At 43.5% G+C, this 18,506-nt stretch overlaps 1 protein-coding gene across 2 annotated transcripts in view; it reads left to right on the forward strand.

Annotated features, from left to right (window-relative positions):
- The window catches only part of exoc6b (exocyst complex component 6B), a 131,047-nt gene extending 112,813 nt beyond the window's left edge, over positions 1 to 18,234 (forward strand). For both annotated transcript variants that reach the window (XM_085349182.1, XM_085349192.1), the window contains 2 exons: positions 12,420 to 12,532; positions 15,908 to 18,234. In XM_085349182.1, the coding sequence (XP_085205308.1) occupies positions 12,420 to 12,532; positions 15,908 to 16,034 (240 nt within the window). In that variant the 3' untranslated portion in view covers positions 16,035 to 18,234. The remainder of the gene's footprint in view (positions 1 to 12,419; positions 12,533 to 15,907) is intronic.
- Positions 18,235 to 18,506: the final 272 nt, after the last annotated feature.

Consider the following 18,506-nt stretch of genomic DNA (forward strand, 5'->3'; position numbering starts at 1 on the left):
AAACAAATGAACGATGGATTACAATAACTGCATGAATAACAATCTGCAGTTCAGAGGGAGACACAGTGGCACTTAACTTGGGAGTATTTCTTAAGTGACAAAAGCAAGAGACAACCAGAGATTGAACATGAGGATCGGTGCAAGCGTCACCAACAGTCAACCCAAAGGTTTCTGATCATGTGCATTGCTACCATCTCGGATTGTGGGGTCCGTGGGACCGCTTCCAAATTCTGCTCCACATCTCACCTTTAACCCTAAAATCTGGTGCAGAGTGGAAGCCAAAAATATGGATTGTGTCAGGAAGAAAGCAAGGAGCTGAAGGATGACAGACAGCTGCCGTTGTTTTTCATGCTGAAGGTAAAAACTGCTTTCTCAGGCAGGACGACCACCGTGACGGGCAGGTGTCGAGATGCTCCCTCATTATTTTCCGCCTCAAATAGCCAGCATGTCCTCGCCTCCTTTTTCTCTTCTGTCTGACCTTAAACATACTCCGGACGCACAGACCTAACTGACAGGTGTGGGGGTGGTCTTTGTGTGCTGATGGTGACCTTTGAACTTTTAAGTGAAAAGAGGACTTAGCGATGAAGCTGGTGATGGACAGGTGTCAAAGGAAACGATTTAGCCTTGGAACAATTTGAAGCATTTTCTCTGCTTTGCTAACCTTTGACCTTTTAATCTGCTGAAAGTAAAATGTTAGATAACAAAAATCTTTCACTTTCTCCCACAAGCAGATAAGAGAGAGAGATTATATAGTGCTGTGAAAACGTAATTGGTTTGTTAATAATCAAATTGTTTTGGAAAGCTTAGTTTAATTTCACTAGCCACACTCAGGCCTACTTATTGCCCGAACTGTTGAATCAAGAAATTACTTAAGTAGAGCCTGTCTGATAAAGTGAAGCACGCTAAAAGATCGCAACACATCATGCCATGACCTAGAAAAACCAAAAGCCATTTTTAAGGCTTTGGGCCTCCAATGAACCACAGTGAGAGAAATTATCCACAAATGGAGAAAACGTGGAGCAGTGGTGAACCTTCCCAGAAGTGACTGACCTACCAAAATAAGGTCAGCGTTCACAATTCAACAATAAGAAAGAGTCTGGGCAAAAATGGCGTCCGTGGGAGAAAACCTCTGCTATTTAAAAAGAACACAGGTCCTCTCACATTTGCCAGAAAACGTCTTGATGATCCAAAAGAATTTTGCACAAATATTCTGTGGACAAGTTGTTGGAAAATTTGAGTCTAATCTAGTTTAATTCTAATGTAAAACCAATGCAGCATTTCACAGATTGAACATCATACCAACAGTCAAACATGGTGGTGGTACTGTGATGGTCTGGGGCTGCTTTGTTGAATCAGGATGACGTGCTGTATTTGAGAAAACCATGAATTCTGCTCTGCACCAGAAAATCCTCAAGAAAAAGGTTCAACTATTAGTTTTTGTCCTGAAGCTCAAAGACACAAACTAATAGTTTAACCTTGGGTTATGCAGGAGGAACACACCAGCAAGTCCACCTCTGAAAGGCTCAAACAATTCAAATGAAGGAGAGGCCTAGTCCAAGACTAAAGTTTGACATCACAGTCATGCTCAAAAACCCTCCAATGTCTCTGAATTGAATGAAGAGTGGACCAAAATTCCTCACAGTGATGAGTCGAAGGAAAAAACAGTTATCACAAATGCTTGATTGCTGTTCTTGCTGCCAAGGGTGGCACAACCAGTCATTCGGTTTAGAGAGCAAGTAGGTTTGGATAACTATTTCTCCTTTATAAATGTAAACATCATTTAAAAACTGCATCTTGTATTTACTTGGGTTATCTTTGTAGATTATTAAAATGTGTTTGATCTGAAACACGTGTGACAAATATGCAAAGAGATATGAAATCTGGAAGAGAATAAATACTTTTTCCCAGCACTGTACGTGCAGCCTGGATGCTAATTCCACTTTATTCCTGTAACAGGGATCTCAACAGTGCCGCTCTTGCTTTTAACAGCACTTCACTGGGAATAAAGACAAGAGTGATCTCACATTGGGTGACTGACGCACGACGGATGAAGGCGGTAGATTTGGATTGTGGAGATGGACGGTGCCAAAAGGGCTGCTTTTCTTGATAAAAGCCTGGTGCACTTTCCCTGCTTTTAGCAACCTTTGACCTCTCGCCTGTCAAATTTTGAGGGGCACAGAGAGCTAATAGAGCTGTGAGACGAGTGTACAGGGAGAGGGAGTAAGAGCACTGGAGCTTAAAGAGCAAGGGATGAAAAGTTAGAAAGCGTTACTTATTATCCAATATGGTGCATTTTTATTCATTTTCCTCTCCCGTGTAAAGATGAATGATACTAAGTTCACACCGCTGGGTCACAAATTTGTTTTCTTCATAGCCGAAACATTACATAATCACAACCTAACTGTGTGTGTGTGAGTGTAAACATGATGAATTCTGGGTGACCCTGACGTTTGGCCATTAGCAACGGGAACACGGCAATTCCCCAACGGTCCCAAGCAAATAAATCCTGCCTGCAGCCGGAATAACCATTAACAAGTCTGCTAAACACTGAAGAAGAGGAGGGGGAGGAGGGGAGCGTAGACAAATCTGCGGATGGTGAGGGGAATCGAGGAAAGATGCAAAGGGGGGAGTGTATGGGTCAAGTTAACTTGGGAGAAAGGGAGAAGGGAAAAGATGGGGATGGATGTGAGGAAGTTGAAGTAGCAAGTGAAAAGCTTGAGGAGGTAGAGAGGGCTGAAAGAAGGGGAGGAGAACACAGGGAGAGTGATGGGGAGAGTAAAAAGGTGGGTGAAGAATGGAAGTTGGGTTAAATGAGGAGGATGAAAGAGATGGAAGTGACAAAAGCTGGTGAGGACACGAAAAAGGAGGGATAACGAGGGAAAGAAAGGATGGAGGGCATGGAGTTTGTAGAAACAGAGAGAGAGAGAGAGAAAGGGGGAGGGGTGGAGAAAGAGGGAGGGAAGGGGGTTTGTGGGTGAGGGATTACGAGAAGTAAAAGAAGCCCATTAGCGGAGAAGAAATGAGAGAAAACAAACAAGAAATGTGAGGGCAACACATCACTGTTATTCTGCCCACCCCCCAGAAGAATAAGAGGAAGCAATAATCTGTGTGTGTGTGAGGAGACAGCAGCGATAGCGTGGGGGAGGTCACAGCGAGGTGAGAGAGGGAGAGCGAGACGGAGAGAGAAGTTCAGCTAGAGGTGAAGCGAGAGACCTGCCGTTTTCTGTGTGTGTGTTTCGGGTGAATCAAGGGTCAGGGGTGTGTGTGTGTGTGTGTGTGTGTGTGTGTGTGTGTGTGTGTGTGTGTGTGTGTGTGAGAGAGAGAGAGAGAGAGAGAAGGACCTGCTGGCTCGCGTGTGGCTGGGTTTTGGTTTTTTTTGTTTTTTGGACAGCCCACGCTCCCCCACCCCACCCCCGTACACACTTTTTTTTTCTTTCTCCGTCTCTTTTCCATTTTCATCAGTCTTATCTGCCTCCTCCTCCTGCTGTCCTCCCTTCTTGTTGAACTTCTCCTACTGTTCGTGCCCTCCACTCCTCACTCCTGTGTCACCCCCCTAATCGATGTTTGCGTTAGACTTTTTTTTTTTCCCCCCTTGGTGCAAATTTGCAAAGAAAAGTGACGTATAAATAAAGTTTGTCATCCAAACTGAGGTTCACTCATAAACTTTCCCTGCTGCCCTGATTTCTCCCTTTTCTTAATTTTTATCCCTTTTGTCCCACATTACTGCTCTTAATTTTACTCAGATCAGCACCTGAGGTACCAAAGTTGAAGACAAATAGCCGTAATTTTACGTGTGCACCCAAATGCTGCCCTCCCTCACATGAGATGTTTTGCCCAAAAAAAAGACACAGCTGTTAATGTTACGATGAAGCTAAAGGTTTGTTTTTGCAGCAGTTTTTTTCCATCTTGTCTGTGACGCTCCCCATACTAATTTTTTCTGTTGCATTTAAAAGAATAAGAGTGGAAAACTAGCAGACTGAAAAATGAAGATTGAGTTTTACTTTTATAGCACCAGATAACAACAACTATAGTTGCCTCAAGGTGCTTTATATTTTAAGAAAAAGACACTAAAAAAGAGAGAAAACCCCAACAGTAAGATGACTCCCTATGAGCAAGCAGTTGGTGATAGTAGGAAGGAAAAACTCCCCTTTAACAGGAAGAAACCTGCGGCTTGGGGAGGGTCTTTACCTTACAGTATACATTTGCCAACTAGCCCACAGTGTCATTGCTTTTAGGTCGATCCCTCATCATGTCAGGTTTCAAACACACCAGCATGGCTGCAGTAAAAACCCTGAACTCAAAGTTTGAAGGGTTGAAGGGACTTTGCTAACCAATGTGGGATCTTGTGTATGGTCTGTGGTCCTGTTCTTCTCTCCTTCCTAGTCTTTGTCCTCCTCACTGCTTTTTTCTTTCTCTTGTCCTCTGCAATCCTCATGCCTAACGGGAAATTTTGTGCAGGTTTATTTTCCTTTTATCTCTGATACAAAAAAAGAAAGTGGGTGGGAGAAGAAAGCAAGAGATAAAGGAAGACTGATGCGCAGAGCATGATTGCAGAGTGAAGACAGTGATTTGCTGTCAGATAAAATGAAAATCTCACGAATCTCAGCCAGCAGCTTATCCATCTATGGATGCATGGTGGCGTGTGTCTTCTTTGCTGTGTGTGTGTGTGGGGGGGGCGTTACTTCCTGTAAACAGGCAGCTAAAGTATGTGTTTATCCCACATGCTTTTACCTTGTATGTTCCTCAGAAACAAGTACAGATGTGCTGTGTCTTTGAGCACAAAGCCCATCCTCCAACACCTTCAACAATAACTTTAAAAGGCTTTTTTTTGCGTTCAAACATCTGCGTTAAAGTGAAGAATAGTGCACATGTGGTCCCCACAAATACAGACGTACAAGCAGTGCAGACATACATACACAAAGCAAGGTGCGTGTGCACAAATAACTTCCTGCACACAAGCAGATGGAAACATCCTGACAAACAATATTATATAATACTCAGACAGTTTATGTGAACACTGTGCACACACTTGTATCGGCACCTAATCATCAAATAATATTTGTGCTTTAACCGCCCTCACGTGTGTGTGTGTGTGTGTGTGTGTGTGTGTGTTTGTTTGTTTATATGGGAGGATTAGCAGGTCAAACCTCGGCCGTGCAAGGGTGAACTCGGGGACAAAGTAGAGAGAGCTGAACGCAGAAGTGAAAAGGCCAGAGGGTGGAAGGAAAGGAGCAGAAAGCAGCGATAGGAGACGTTGGGAGGGGGTCAAAGGAGGGAGGAAAGGAAGGGGGGGGGGGAGTCCAACGGAATCACTTGTCTTGCGAAGCCAGGTTGAACCATTTGAGAAAATATTTAGGATGTTTCCTGTTTTCAGGAATAACTCTGAAGAGGTGAAGTCAGGTAGAAGCCATGACCTTTAAAAAAAATACAGATAAAGATGCAGCTTCAAGGACTACTTTCACTTACATATGACGTGAAATAATAATAATAATAACTTTTTTTATGGCATTTTCAAAGCACAGTGACAAAGTGCTTCATATTTTGATAAAGTCTCACGTTCTATGGCACAAAATAAAGGGGAACACTTAAAGAAAGGCTAATCAATAAAACAGATAAATCATATATCTGACAGGCTGTGGAAGAGAATAAACATTTATATTAAAACAATCAGTTTTGGTGGTTAGTTCAGACTGGTATGACTTCTTGGTACCTGCTGATGGGCAACTCCTGATCCAGTTAGTTTATAGCTGTTTAATAGCTCGGTGGCACACCCAGGCATGTTAAAGTTAAAGCAAAACTTCAATTTGTGCTCACAAAATTCACTATAATTTAATAATAATAATAATAATAATAAAGCAAATAAGATAAGATAAGAGATAAGATAGAACTTTATTAATCCCTCGGGTGGGTTCCTCTGGGAAATTCGATTTCCAAAAAAGCACAGCACCGACAGAGTTACAGAATATTATATATATATACACACACACACACACACACACACACACACACACACACACACACACACACACACACACACACATATAAATACAGAGACAATATAAATAAAATATACGAAGGGGATAAATAGAATAAATAGGAATAAAAAATAAAAATACAAGTGAATTGCACATTTCAAGTATTGAGGTCTATTGCACTGTTGACTATTTACAAAAGTATTGCACAAGGTATTGCACAGTGAGGTGAAGAGGCACTACAGCTTAGTTGTTCCCCCCTCCTTTGTCCTCCTGTTTCCCCTCCCTCTCCCCTCCAGAGAGGAGTTAAACAGTCTGATGGCGTGTGGGGCAAAGGAGTTTTTAAGTCTGTTAGTTCTTGTCTTTGGGAGAAGCAACCTGTCACTGAACAGACTCTTCTGGTTGTTAATGGCCGTGTGCAGAGGATGTCTGGCATTGTCCATAATGTCCATCAGTTTCTTTAATGTCCTTTTCTCTGCCACTGTCACCAGAGTGTCCAGCTTCATGCCGACCACAGAGCTAGCCCTCCTGATCAGTTTCTCCAGCCTGGATGAGTCCCTCTTTGCTGTGCTGCTCCCCCAGCACACCACAGCATAGAAAAGTACTCCAGCAACCACCGACTGGTAAAACATCCTCAGGAGCTTCCTGCAGATGTTAAAAGACCTCAGCCTCCTGAGGAAGTACAGTCGGCTTTGGGCTTTTTTATACAGGTGCTCTGTGTTGCATGACCAGTCCAGTTTATTGTCCACCCACAGCCCGAGGTACTTGTACTTGTTGACCACCTCCACCTCCTCCCCCTCTATCTGAACCGGCAGTGGACCTGCTCTAGACCTCCCGAAGTCCACAACCAGTTCCTTAGTCTTTGAGGTGTTGAGTTGCAGGTGGTTTGTGTGACTCCATGCGACAAAGTTCCTCACCAGACTTCTGTACTCCTCTTCCTGATCATCCCAGATACACCCCATGATGGCTGTGTCGTCTGCAAACTTCTGAATGTGGCATAATTCAGAGTTGTAGCCGAAGTCAGAGGTGTACAGGGTGAAGAGAAGAGGGGACAGCACAGTTCCCTGTGGTGCTCCTGTGCTGCTGACCACAGTGTCAGACGTGATGTCCTTCAGCCTGACGTACTGTGGTCTGTCGGTGAGGTAGTCGGAGATCCAAGCGACCAGGCAGGGGTCCACCTCCATCCTGTTCCTGAAGCATACAGGGCCGGATGGTATTAAAGGCACTGGAAAAGTCAAGAAACAGGATCCTGACCGTGCCTTTTCCCCCATCCAGGTGTGAGTGGGCTCTGTGTAGGAGGTACAGGATGGCATCCTCCACTCCGACACCCGCCTTGTATGCAAACTGTAGTGGGTCCTGGGCATGTTGTACCTGTGGTCGGAGGAGGTTGAGGAAGAGCCGCTCTAGAGTCTTCATAAGATGTGACGTCAGTGCCACCGGTCGGAAGTCATTCAGCTCATTGGGCCGGTTCTTTTTGGGGACCGGGACGATGCAGGATGTCTTCCATAGGGCGGGCACTCTCCCCAGTCGCAGACTGAGGTTGAAGACTCGTTGTAGCGGCTCCCCAAGTTCAGCAGCACACGCCTTTAGCATCCTAGGACACACCTTGTCTGGGCCTGCTGCCTTTCTGGGGCGAAGCTTCCTCAGTTGTCTCCTGACCTGATCCACTGTGACACTGGGAGATGTTTGGGAGGAGGGGAGGGGGGGAGATGTCTTGCTGCTGAGAGAGGGATTGGAGGAGGGGGGTGTCATGGTGTCAGGAAGGGGGGGAAGCGAGGGAGGCAGGAGAGTGGGGATTGGACTCTGTAGTGAAGGTGAGGGTGAGGGTGGGGGGGTTGTGGGCTGGTCAAACCTGTTGAAGAAGTTGTTGAGTTCGTTTGCCTTCTCCACAGTCCCCCCCACTGTGCTTTTCTTGGTGTTGTGGCCTGTGATGGTTTTCACACCATTCCAGACCTCCCTCATATTGTTCCTCTCCAACTTCTGCTCCACCTTCCTCCTGTAGGTGTCCTTTGCTTCCCTCAGGCAGCGTTTTACCTCCCGCTGTGCTGCTTTCATCTCCTCCTTCACTTTGCTCCTGAAAGCCTTCTTCTTCATGTTGAGGACAGCTTTGACTTCCTGTGTTACCCACGGTTTGTTATTAGGATAACACCGTACCGTCTTAGCAGGGGCGACTGTGTCCACACAAAAGTTGAGGTAGTCTGTAAGACAGTGTGTCGCCCCCTCTATGTCCTCACCATGTGGGCTCAGGAGCACATCCCAGTCTGTGGTGTCATAGCAGTCTCTCAGAGCATCCTCCTTTTCTGGGGTCCATCTCCGGATGGAGCGCGTTGTGACCGGCTGCCTTTGGACGAGGGGTGTGTAATGTGTTTCGCTTTAGTTTGTCAGGTTGGTCATCACAGCCCGCCTCATGAGGTTTTGGTGTATTTCTTGATTCACTCTCAAGGTGTTTACACGATTGTGAGCTTCATAAAGTGCTGTCAGCTTTTCTGGTCTGTACTTCTAAAAAAATATGCTCCATTAAAAATAATTAGGAAAACAAAGTAATAATGAAACCGAAAAAAAAAAAACCCCAGAGTGTTTTTAAAATAATAAAAACTGAACTGAACCTGCTCTGGAAATAAAGGTGGCGTGAATTCAAAATAAGACAAAAGCAGTGCTTAATTGGAAAGTAAATACACTGTTATAACTCAGTAATCCCACAGCAGTCTTCAAATTCTGGGTCTTTATGAAAGGAAACTTCCACGTGTCTAAAGCACGAGCGGCTGTGGCTCAGGAGGCAGAGAGGCTCGTCCAGTAATTGGAAAATCCCTGATTCAATCCAGTCCGTATGTTGAAGTGTCCTTGGCCAAGATAGTTTTAAGTCTGTGTGTCAAAGGTAAAGCGCTGTATGAATGCATGTGGAATCGTGGCTTATGGTGGTCTGTAAGGCCATCTATTTTACTACTGACTGAAGCAGGCACTGTTCAGCTGGTCTTGTCTGTATTGGTTTGATTGTATGAGTTCAGTTCCCAGATAAAGAAGTAACTGAACACCCAGTAAATTCTTGTTTCATTTGGGCCGATTTATCACGTCGCAGAGATGTAGCAACTTGTTACATCATCCACTGATTTTTGAGTCAGCAAGTTCATCGACTGGTCTGGTGTTAAATACTGTACAGACATGTCCAAGACAGGTCAGTCAGAGTGTTGTAATGTTTAGAAGTTGCTGACCACGAATGCTCTGCAGTTACACGAGTTATTTTATTAATGTACAACAGCAGTTACCTGTCGATTCAAAGGTGTTACAACACCACCAGTCCCTTACCAGGGCCACGCCCCTTTCCTTCTCAGTCAGCGATGTTAAAGAACGAGTGGTGACGTAATTAGATGTCAGCAGCTCAGTGTGGTTCTGCAGGACTTTGATACAGACGATGATTGTTGACGATTGTCGGCTATGTCAGCTATGCCCGCTCCGCACAGGCATGGAGATGTTAGCCTGGAGAAAGGCACAGTCTACTGCTGTTAGCACTGTTTATATTAGCAACACAAGCTGCTAGCACCGCAGCAGCCATCAATACTTAGGTGTGTTTGGATTGCGTGGGCAAGAATCTAAGACCTACCTCTTCCTGACCACCTCCTCTTTGTCTGGGTGGACACCAAGGCGTTCCCAAACCAGCCCAGAGACATAAACTCTGCAGCATCTTGGGTCTGCTCCAGGGCTTTTTGTAGGACAGAGTCTGGAGAGATCCAGAGAGTTTGACAGCCTCGGGTTCTTTGATATCTTTCTTAAATCCACTGTCCTGCTGCAGGAGGCTGCTGCCATCGAGGAGTGCATGGGGGGAAGGGTTCTAAGTCTCCAGCAGAGGTTAGCTAGGCGGTTCATGTCAAAAATAACAAACAGCAGCGCTATATGAAGTCACCGCACAGTTCAGTGGTACAAAACCAAGTTGCTAAGTGTGTGAAATCTAATGGCGTTAAACTCAGTGGAAGACTGAAAGCACATCCATGACAGCTCGACATTCTGATTATACAAACACAAAAATGCGTGTTGGATTGAATAAATAGTGTCTCTCTGACTTGAGTATAAAGAAGAATTAAGAAAAGATAAAGGACCCTCCAGGGAACTTGTAAAAATCAATCCTATGTACAATAGGGACTAACTGGATGATTAACGATTCCATGCAGGAGTTTCTGTGAGGTGAAGCACAGTTTTCGTAAACGTCAGGACCATAGTTACAGATGTGAACGCTGAGAAAGCAGCAGTACAAGCCAGTGACTTTCACAGATTTTTCACTTCACTTAATTTCTCTCGCGTCCTCTGTCATCCGTTCTGTTTTCCCCGGTCGCCTGCCGGGGCACCTTCATCAGCTAACTCCGGTCTATCCCCTTCTCTTAGTCTTATCTATCCATCTTCATCTGCCCTTCCTTTACCCTCTCCCTCTTTCTGTAAGCGCTGTTATCCATTCCTCTCCATCTGTGTCTCCTTCCATCTTTACTCTCCCTCATTTTCTCTCCCCCTTTCCTCACATGTGGTTTTGCTCTCCATCCCTCTGTACTCCATTCCTCCACCTCCTCCTCTTCTTCTCTCATCCCTTGCTCACATATGGTTTCTCTCTCTGGATCTGTGTTTGGTGTTACCCAGAGTTCACTGGGGCTCCTGCTCATATGTGTGTGTGTTTTACAGACAGAGATAGAGAGACGGCGTGTGTGAATGTCTGCAGGCTTACGGGTCTGCCTGCCTGGGCCTGTGTGTGTGTGTGTGTGTGTGTGTGTGTGTGTGTGTGTGTGTGTGTGTTAGGTAGAGTTCAGCAGGGCAGCGGCAGGTTATGCAACTGTTTGAAATGTGGGCCATTCCGAAGAAGACTCAACCTCTCCAGCTTGTTGCTTTTCTTTCCTTTCCCTTGACCCGTTTGCCGTTTACTTTCTTGGCGTTGTTGCTTTTATTTACCTAAATGTAAAAATGTCTCCATGTGGGGAACTTAAAGGTTTCTTGAGACGATTTGGTCATTTTTTAAGTGCTGAAAACATAAACATCCGCATTAAGTTGGCACAAGCTGCAAGTGCCAGAACTTAATACTATTTCCTTTGGAGTTACCCGGACTTCACAAGTGGTTACTCATATAACATGCGGACTGATCTTCATCACAAGTGGCACTTGTAAGCAAGCATAATCTGACTAAAGCAGTAACCCACAAACAAATGTGCTTTTAATGTTCTTATTAATCACACTGAGTAATAACTCACAGTGCAGTCTGGACGCAAACAGCAACATCATGAGGTTTCCTGTGGCAACTAAAGGGAGCTGGACAGCAGCGGGAATTTTTGACCATTTCTCTGTTGGTCTCTTCGGTTCATCGCGGTTTTTGAGCAGTCTTCAGAGGGGTGTACTACCCAGCGGGATTAACGGGTTCACCGTCATCTGTGGGTTTCTAGGTTTTGTTGAACCATGATTTCACCAGCATGGTGGAATCATGGGATGAGGGTCTAGTGTGCTAATGTGGAGTTAGTGTGCAGTGCTCTTTTTTTAGTGTCACATATGTAGATTTTTTTCACTAAATGTGAGATATAAAATGTTTATATATTTCTATAGAAATTAGTTTTCTAGTAAAGATTCAATAACAATAGGACTTACTGTGATATAACAAAAACATTTTATAATTACAGGACAGTCGGGGCAGCATAGAGCAGCATTTCTACATTATGTAGAAAAACAGAGGCGTACTGTTGAAACTGCACTTCTTTTTCATATATTAACACTTCCCAGGTATTTAATATGTCTTAATAATCTGTAATCTTTACACTGACACCAAGGAGAATTTCACTGGTCCAACCCACTACTTTAAATGAAATCGACACCTCTGAGCTTTGTAAAGTTTTTGAAAGTTGCGATTGAAACGTGATTGCACCTGCCAGCCTTTTTCAAGGAGAGCACAGTTGGTGTGATTTTTACAGCGAGCTGCACCTCTATTACTTACACTCCCAATCCTGTATTTCTGAGCATACCTTAGGACTCACTCATGTCTGATATACTAACCTAGTGGCATAGATGCGACAGCAAGGTCGTGATGAACGTGATTATCACTGCTGTGAGTGAGGGGGTGGTGTGGGGGTGCCGAGCTGAGCAAAGAAGGCCAGAAAAGCTGTGATAAATGTGGTCATGGAAGCGCCACACATCTGTTCACAAGACAAACCTTTGGCTCTGAATCCATCTGAGTACATCGTAGTTGTATAAAACACCACATATTTATCTTCAGAGCTGCTACAGGTTCATGTTTCCCTGGTTTTTGAAGTGGGCACCAGCTGTTACGCAACATGTTGGTGGGTTAGTGAGTGAATCGGTGATCTGCTGGTGTTTATTTCATCACTGCTTAATGGATAATTTATCATCTCCAAAATCTGAGATCTTCCTATGAGTAAAACAGAAACACTCCCTAAATCTCACGTTCTTCCTCTGACTTTTTTTTTCTAGTTACTGGATTTGTTCACCCAGTGGGATTGGTCAACCTACCTGGCTGATTACGGCAAACCCACCTGCAAATACCTGAGAGTCAACCCACACACTGCACTGGCACTGCTGGAGAAGTGAGTAGTGATTCATCATTCTGGGATTCACACATTACTGTTAATCTATTGTTCTGTTGCCTCATTTTTTGGATGACTCAAATCCTTGTTTTGCCATTAACTGACCAAACAGTTTCTGATTCCAGCTTCTTAAATGTGAGAGTTTCCTTGTTTTCTCAGCTTTATACTACTGTTAATTTCATGTTAATTAATCTCACAAAAAAAAGTTGAAGCCCTCACTTTAAGTTTTATGAATTTTCATAAACTTCTTTCTATTGATAAAACGTCAACATTTTGGTTAGTTCCCCCCCACACATAAAAATTTAAACCCTGCCTGGCTCAAATTTGGCTGATTTCCTTATCAAGGTCTGCATCACATCCAGCATGTTTGCAGTTGTAGATCAGTGGAGATCCCACTCTGAGCTTGAGCGCTTGTGATGTGTGCTGGATCCCCTTCAGTGTCCCAGCACAGTTTTATTTTAGGGGAGAGGATTAAGTTTCTTGGAGCCAAATCTGGATTGTGCCTCAGACAACTCCATGTTCTACAACAGTCTGATCCAATTGTTTATTTTATATATTTATTTTTATTGTATTTTTTTTTTGTAGTTCGCAAACCTAAAAGTGTCTAAAAAGAAAGAAAAATAATTTCTGACCCTGTACCCCCAACATCAGGCTTGGACATTTTGGACTCTTCCATTGAGATTCATTTGTGGTATTTCATAGTGAAACCTAGTTCTCACAACCAGCCCTTGTCCTTGATATACAAGTATTAAAGTCAGGTTGATTTTACACAGAAGTTGATGTTTGTCCGGTTACAGATGTACATGTGTTGGGAATGGGATCAGACAGCAGTGAAAGTTGCACAAGGAGATGACCTGGAAGGGCAAGCTGTTGATTTTGCCCCCTTCCTGATTTCTTAGACTGATGTTTTTGTTTGCATTTTTGTAACGCTTCCATTTTTTCAGATCATCAAATAAATGTCAACATTAGGCAAATATAACGCATTACAAAAATACAAAATGCAGTTTTTAAATGATGATTTCATATATTAAGGAAAAAATTCTATCCAGATCTACCTGACCCTGTTTGAATACGTCAACTTTGAGCACCCACATGTTTTGGAAAGCTGAGTTTAGTTTCACACACCCACGCCGAATTACTGCAAGAACTGTTGAATAGAGAAATCACTTAAATACAACCTGTCTGACGAAGTGCATTGTATTAAAAGATGTCAAACACCAACACATCACGCCATGACGATCTAAAGAAACAGCTGAAAAACAAAGTCATTGATGTCTGTTAGTCTGGAAAGGGATACAAAGCTACTTCAAGGCTTTGGGATTTCAGGGAATGATGGTGAACCTTCCCAAGAACACAACGACGACTCATCCATGAGCTCACAAAAGAACCCAGAGCAACATCTAAAGAACTGCATGATTCAACAATCAGAAAGAGACGGGAGGAAAGTTTCAAAGAGAAAATCACTGCTGACCACAAAGAACATAGTCGTCTCACATTTGCCAAAAACCAAGACTTTTGAGAAAGTATTCTGTGGACTGACGAGACAAACTTTTTGTAAGGTTAGAGTCCGGTTACGTGTGGTGTAACACAGTATTTCATAAACAGACCATCATACCGGCAGTCATACATGGTGGTGGTACTGTGAAGGTCTGGGCTGCTTTGCTGCTTCAGGACATTTTGCTGTAATTGATGGAACCACGATGTCTGCTTGATGTACCAGAAAATCCTGAAGGAGAATGTCCAACCATCAGTTTGTGTCCTGAATCTCAGGCTCACGTGGGTTATGCAATAGAACAAGGATCCAAAACACATCAGCGAGTCCACCTCTGAGAGGCTCAAACAAAATGAAGAAGAGGCCCGGTCAAAGTTTGGACTTACGTGAGATTTAGATGCTTTGCTGTGACTTAAAACAGGATGTTCATACTCAAACTCCCTCGATCTTTCTGAATTAAAACAATTCTGCAATGAAGAGTGGACCAAAATTCCTCCACGGAGAAGAGACGCATTGACAATTAACACAAATGCTTGATTGTGCTGGCCCTGGCAGCAACAACTCTAGTCAGTTATTAGATTTAGGGGAACAATGACTTTCTCACAACCCATGTAGGTTTGGATAACATTTTCCTTTAATAAACCAAATCATCATTTAAAATTGCATTTTGCATTTACTGTGGTTATCTTCTCTAATGACCTGAAATATTCAAGTATGACAAACATGCAATATAAATTGGAAATGAGGAAGTGGGCAAAGACAATGTATGTTAATGGATGGGTTTGGGGTTTGTGGGTTATGCAGAGCTCCTTTAATGAGAAAGCCAACATCAGATCAGTGGAAATCCAGCAGCATTCCTACATCAAATCTCATTTGAACTTTTGAACTTCATCCACCTTTTCCTCCATCTGCTCTTTTCTGTCTCCTGTCCTCCTTCATGTTCTTGACAGGTTGTTTAAGCCGTGAGTATCGTGTGTGTGTGTGTGTGTGTGTGTGTGTGTGTGAGTGTGTGAGAGAGTGAGATGCTTGTTTGAGGCATGTACTTACACCAAGACCAGTACTCGGGTTTACTAAAGCTGTTTACCTTCTTGTGTGCAATCTCACCTTCCGTATTACTCACTCTCACACATCCTGAGAACATAAACTCATGTCGTGATGATACTGATGTTTATCGCCATGGCTGTTAACCATAGGATGTTATCGCTACAACACCACCCGCATCCTGTATCTGTGTACCATCAGTGTAGGGCCATAGAGCCCGAGCTGATATGAAAATAGGGAAGATAACCACACACACAACCTGCATGAACTCAAAAAGTTATAATCTGACTTTGTGGATCACCGCCTCTAAAAGTTTTCACACAGAAACCTGAAAGTAAATACACACTTTTAAGACTTGAGGCAAGAAACAACAACAAAAAAAAAATACACACGCACAAAGTCATATGTTCTCATTCATTGTGCGGCAGAGCACCTTAATTAGGGACAGCCTTTTCTCTTCAGATAGCCAGGCCTGGTGGTCTCTCTTTGCCCATGAGGAAGCACCCTACTGGGGTTAGTCTGGTCTGCTGGGCCCCCGAACTTCCTGGAGGTCGTAACGCTCCAGTGTTCAGCTAAAGAATACAAAAAAAAAATACATGCCGAGATACACATGTGACAATGAAGGTTTTTTTCTTCTCAAATAGGCGACCTTAGCAGGGATGTGTGCTTGTTCTGAGCATGCTCATAAACTTGTGTTTTCCTGATTGCATGAAATGAACAGCCCAGTAAATATTGATCCTTATTTGTCCCTGATTGATTTCTTTAAAATCTTTTTTTATTTCTGATTGGCTCTTCTTTCTTCCCTGTTTATTCTTGCTCACCCACCCACAACCCATCTCCAGGATGAAGGAGACGAGCAGGAAGAACAACGTCTTCGCCCAGTTCAGGAAGACAGATAGAGACAGGCAGAAGCTCATCGACACCATCATCAAGCAGCTACGCAACCTCATCGCGCAGCACCACACCTAAAGCAAGCCACACAATTGGCCAACAACCCCACGAGGCTGGTGTATGCACCTTAAGTTAAAAAAAAAAAAAACTTCAAAAAGCAACAACAAATTAGGCAGTCTAAAACTGGAAAAAGCACACTGGATGATAAGCTTGCAGTCTGATTAGTGTTAGTGGTTACATTTTGGCTGAAGACAACCATGTAAGAAACTGTCCACAGTAGCATGTTAGCTGGAAGGACATCCTTTTAAAAGCAATGTTGTACATCCTGAAAGTTCAGTTTTAATCGAGCTATCTGGATCTGCTTAGATAACCATACAGGCTTCTCAAAATGTAATTCCGTGTCCACACGTCCTACCGACTTATAAACAGAAGTCTGGTGCCATGTTATATTTTTCTTTAGTACAGAAAAAGATCAAAACGAACAACAAAACTCATCTTTCTAAAACTGTTTACTCGTCTATTAGAGCCATTTGCGATAAATGGCAGAAACCTGCTGAGCCTTGTGTTTTTTAAAGTTCAATAATATTTCCCACTGATTTCCACCAATGATCGTCTCAGTAATTAGAAAAGGTGTCAGGAGGTCTTTAGTTACCAAACGATAGATTAATAGATTGTTGGTTTTGGTCTTTCATGGTATTCGTTGATGAGGAGGAAATCTAGAAGCCTGTCGGCTATTACCTGACGATTTTGGCTTCAAGCTTAATGTTTTTGGGACTTCTGTTGTAGCTCTTCGATATCTGGGCCAAAGCTTCCTGTTCTTTGCCCGAGGCATTGTTTGCAGTCCAACAATTAAGGCTTAATTGTCTTCAGGCTGTTTGGTCAGTAGAAACAGAAACCAGAAAACTTCGATCCATCTATTTTCTGCAGCTTATCCAGAATCGGTCATGTGGGCTGCGGTCTAAGCAGAGACACCCAGACCTCCCTCTCCTCAGCCAGCTCCTTCAGCTCTTCTTGGCGGACACTTCCGTGTTCCCAAGCTGAGAGACAAACTCTCCCTCCTATCAGATAGCTCAACCATCTCAACTGGCTCCTTTCATTGTAGAGGAGTGTAGTTGAATGACCGAGCTCCTCAATCTGTCTCTAAGGGAGAGCGCAGACAGCCTTTGGAGGGAGCTCAGTTCTGCATGATCGCCTCCTTTCTGACATTTTCCGCAGCTCAAGGCAGCAGATGAAGGTAGGAATAGAGACTGAACATTAAATTGACAGCTTTGATTTTACAGTTTTAGAAAAGTTATGGTACCGATATCTTCTCCTAACACAAAGTATATTCACAAGTTTGTTTTCTGGCTCTGTAACCCCAGTTACAGAGAACTAGTGTATTTTCTTTGGCTCTGCCTTAAACCTCATGATGTTCAAGAAAAAAATCTACATCATCACCAACTTCTGCCTTTAACTGGACCTGGTGTTCTTCAGCCTGGAAGGATTCTGACTTTGGTCTCTTTAGGAGCACAAGTGATAATGAAATTGATCATTTCTTTTTTATCATGCAGCTAAAAGGAAAAAAATGTAACATTACAAGTAATTCTACACATGCTGTTATCCACTGCTCTCAGATCAAATGCTCTCCGTCATCTTTGAAGCTTGAAAAATACGTTTCCAGTTGCTGGATGGTTGCTATCGATCCATTTGTGGGTCTGCTTAGTGGGAATGAGAGTTAATTTTGGCTTAAAAGTTTTGTAAGGGAATTGTGTACAAGAAACGTTGAAGCAGGTTGTATTTTTGTGCTCAATTCCATTTTCCCCTTCAGTCCTTCTCAGACTGAGCCGGGCCGGTTAAGCCACCCATCCTCACCCGGCCTTTAATGTCTTCCGCATCACTCTCCATCACTGTGACGTGATAACAACGCATTGAATGTACATCACAGAGGGCCGCCTCCCATGGCTGAATGTCTTTCTGTTTTTTTTTAAGGTTGTGAAAAAGCTGGAAAAGCACTGAAAACAAAAACAAGATATTAGTGAAAATGAACAGAATGTTACTGCCTTTATCTTCTAACAAAAGGGGGGATATTGGCGCAGCTTGGTAACCCATTTCCCCTCTTAGTATATACAACCTGCAGACACTTGAAACTTGATTTGGCAACCTTATTTCCTTTGGTAGCACAGTGCATGTTGGGGGATTTAAAGGTAGGTGTGTGTGTGTGTGTGTGTGTGTGTGTGTGTGTGTGTGTGTGTGTGTGTGTGTGTGTGTGTGTGTGTGTGCGCGTGATGGTGGTGAAATGGAAGGGACATGGCTTGGGTGTTTTCTTTGTTGTAATGTATTACAAAAACTAGGTCTTAACAAGGGCGGGGTGGGGGGGGATGCTTCAACATTGCAACTTGCTATAAAACGTGTAGTTTGCTTGCCACGTGGTTTGGAAAGATTTGTATATAAACCGCTGTAGACAGATGTGTGTCTTCCATGAACATGCCAAGCTCTGTGTGAGTGTGTGCAGTGAGGCTACTTTTACACACAAGCTTAAATAATTGAAGCACAATACTTAATTCCTTTCAC

Source organism: Diplotaxodon limnothrissa, linkage group LG3, assembly GCF_057381915.1.
Source record: "Diplotaxodon limnothrissa isolate DT_005_m linkage group LG3, D_limnothrissa_male_GT1.1, whole genome shotgun sequence".
Lineage (NCBI taxonomy): Eukaryota > Metazoa > Chordata > Actinopteri > Cichliformes > Cichlidae > Diplotaxodon > Diplotaxodon limnothrissa.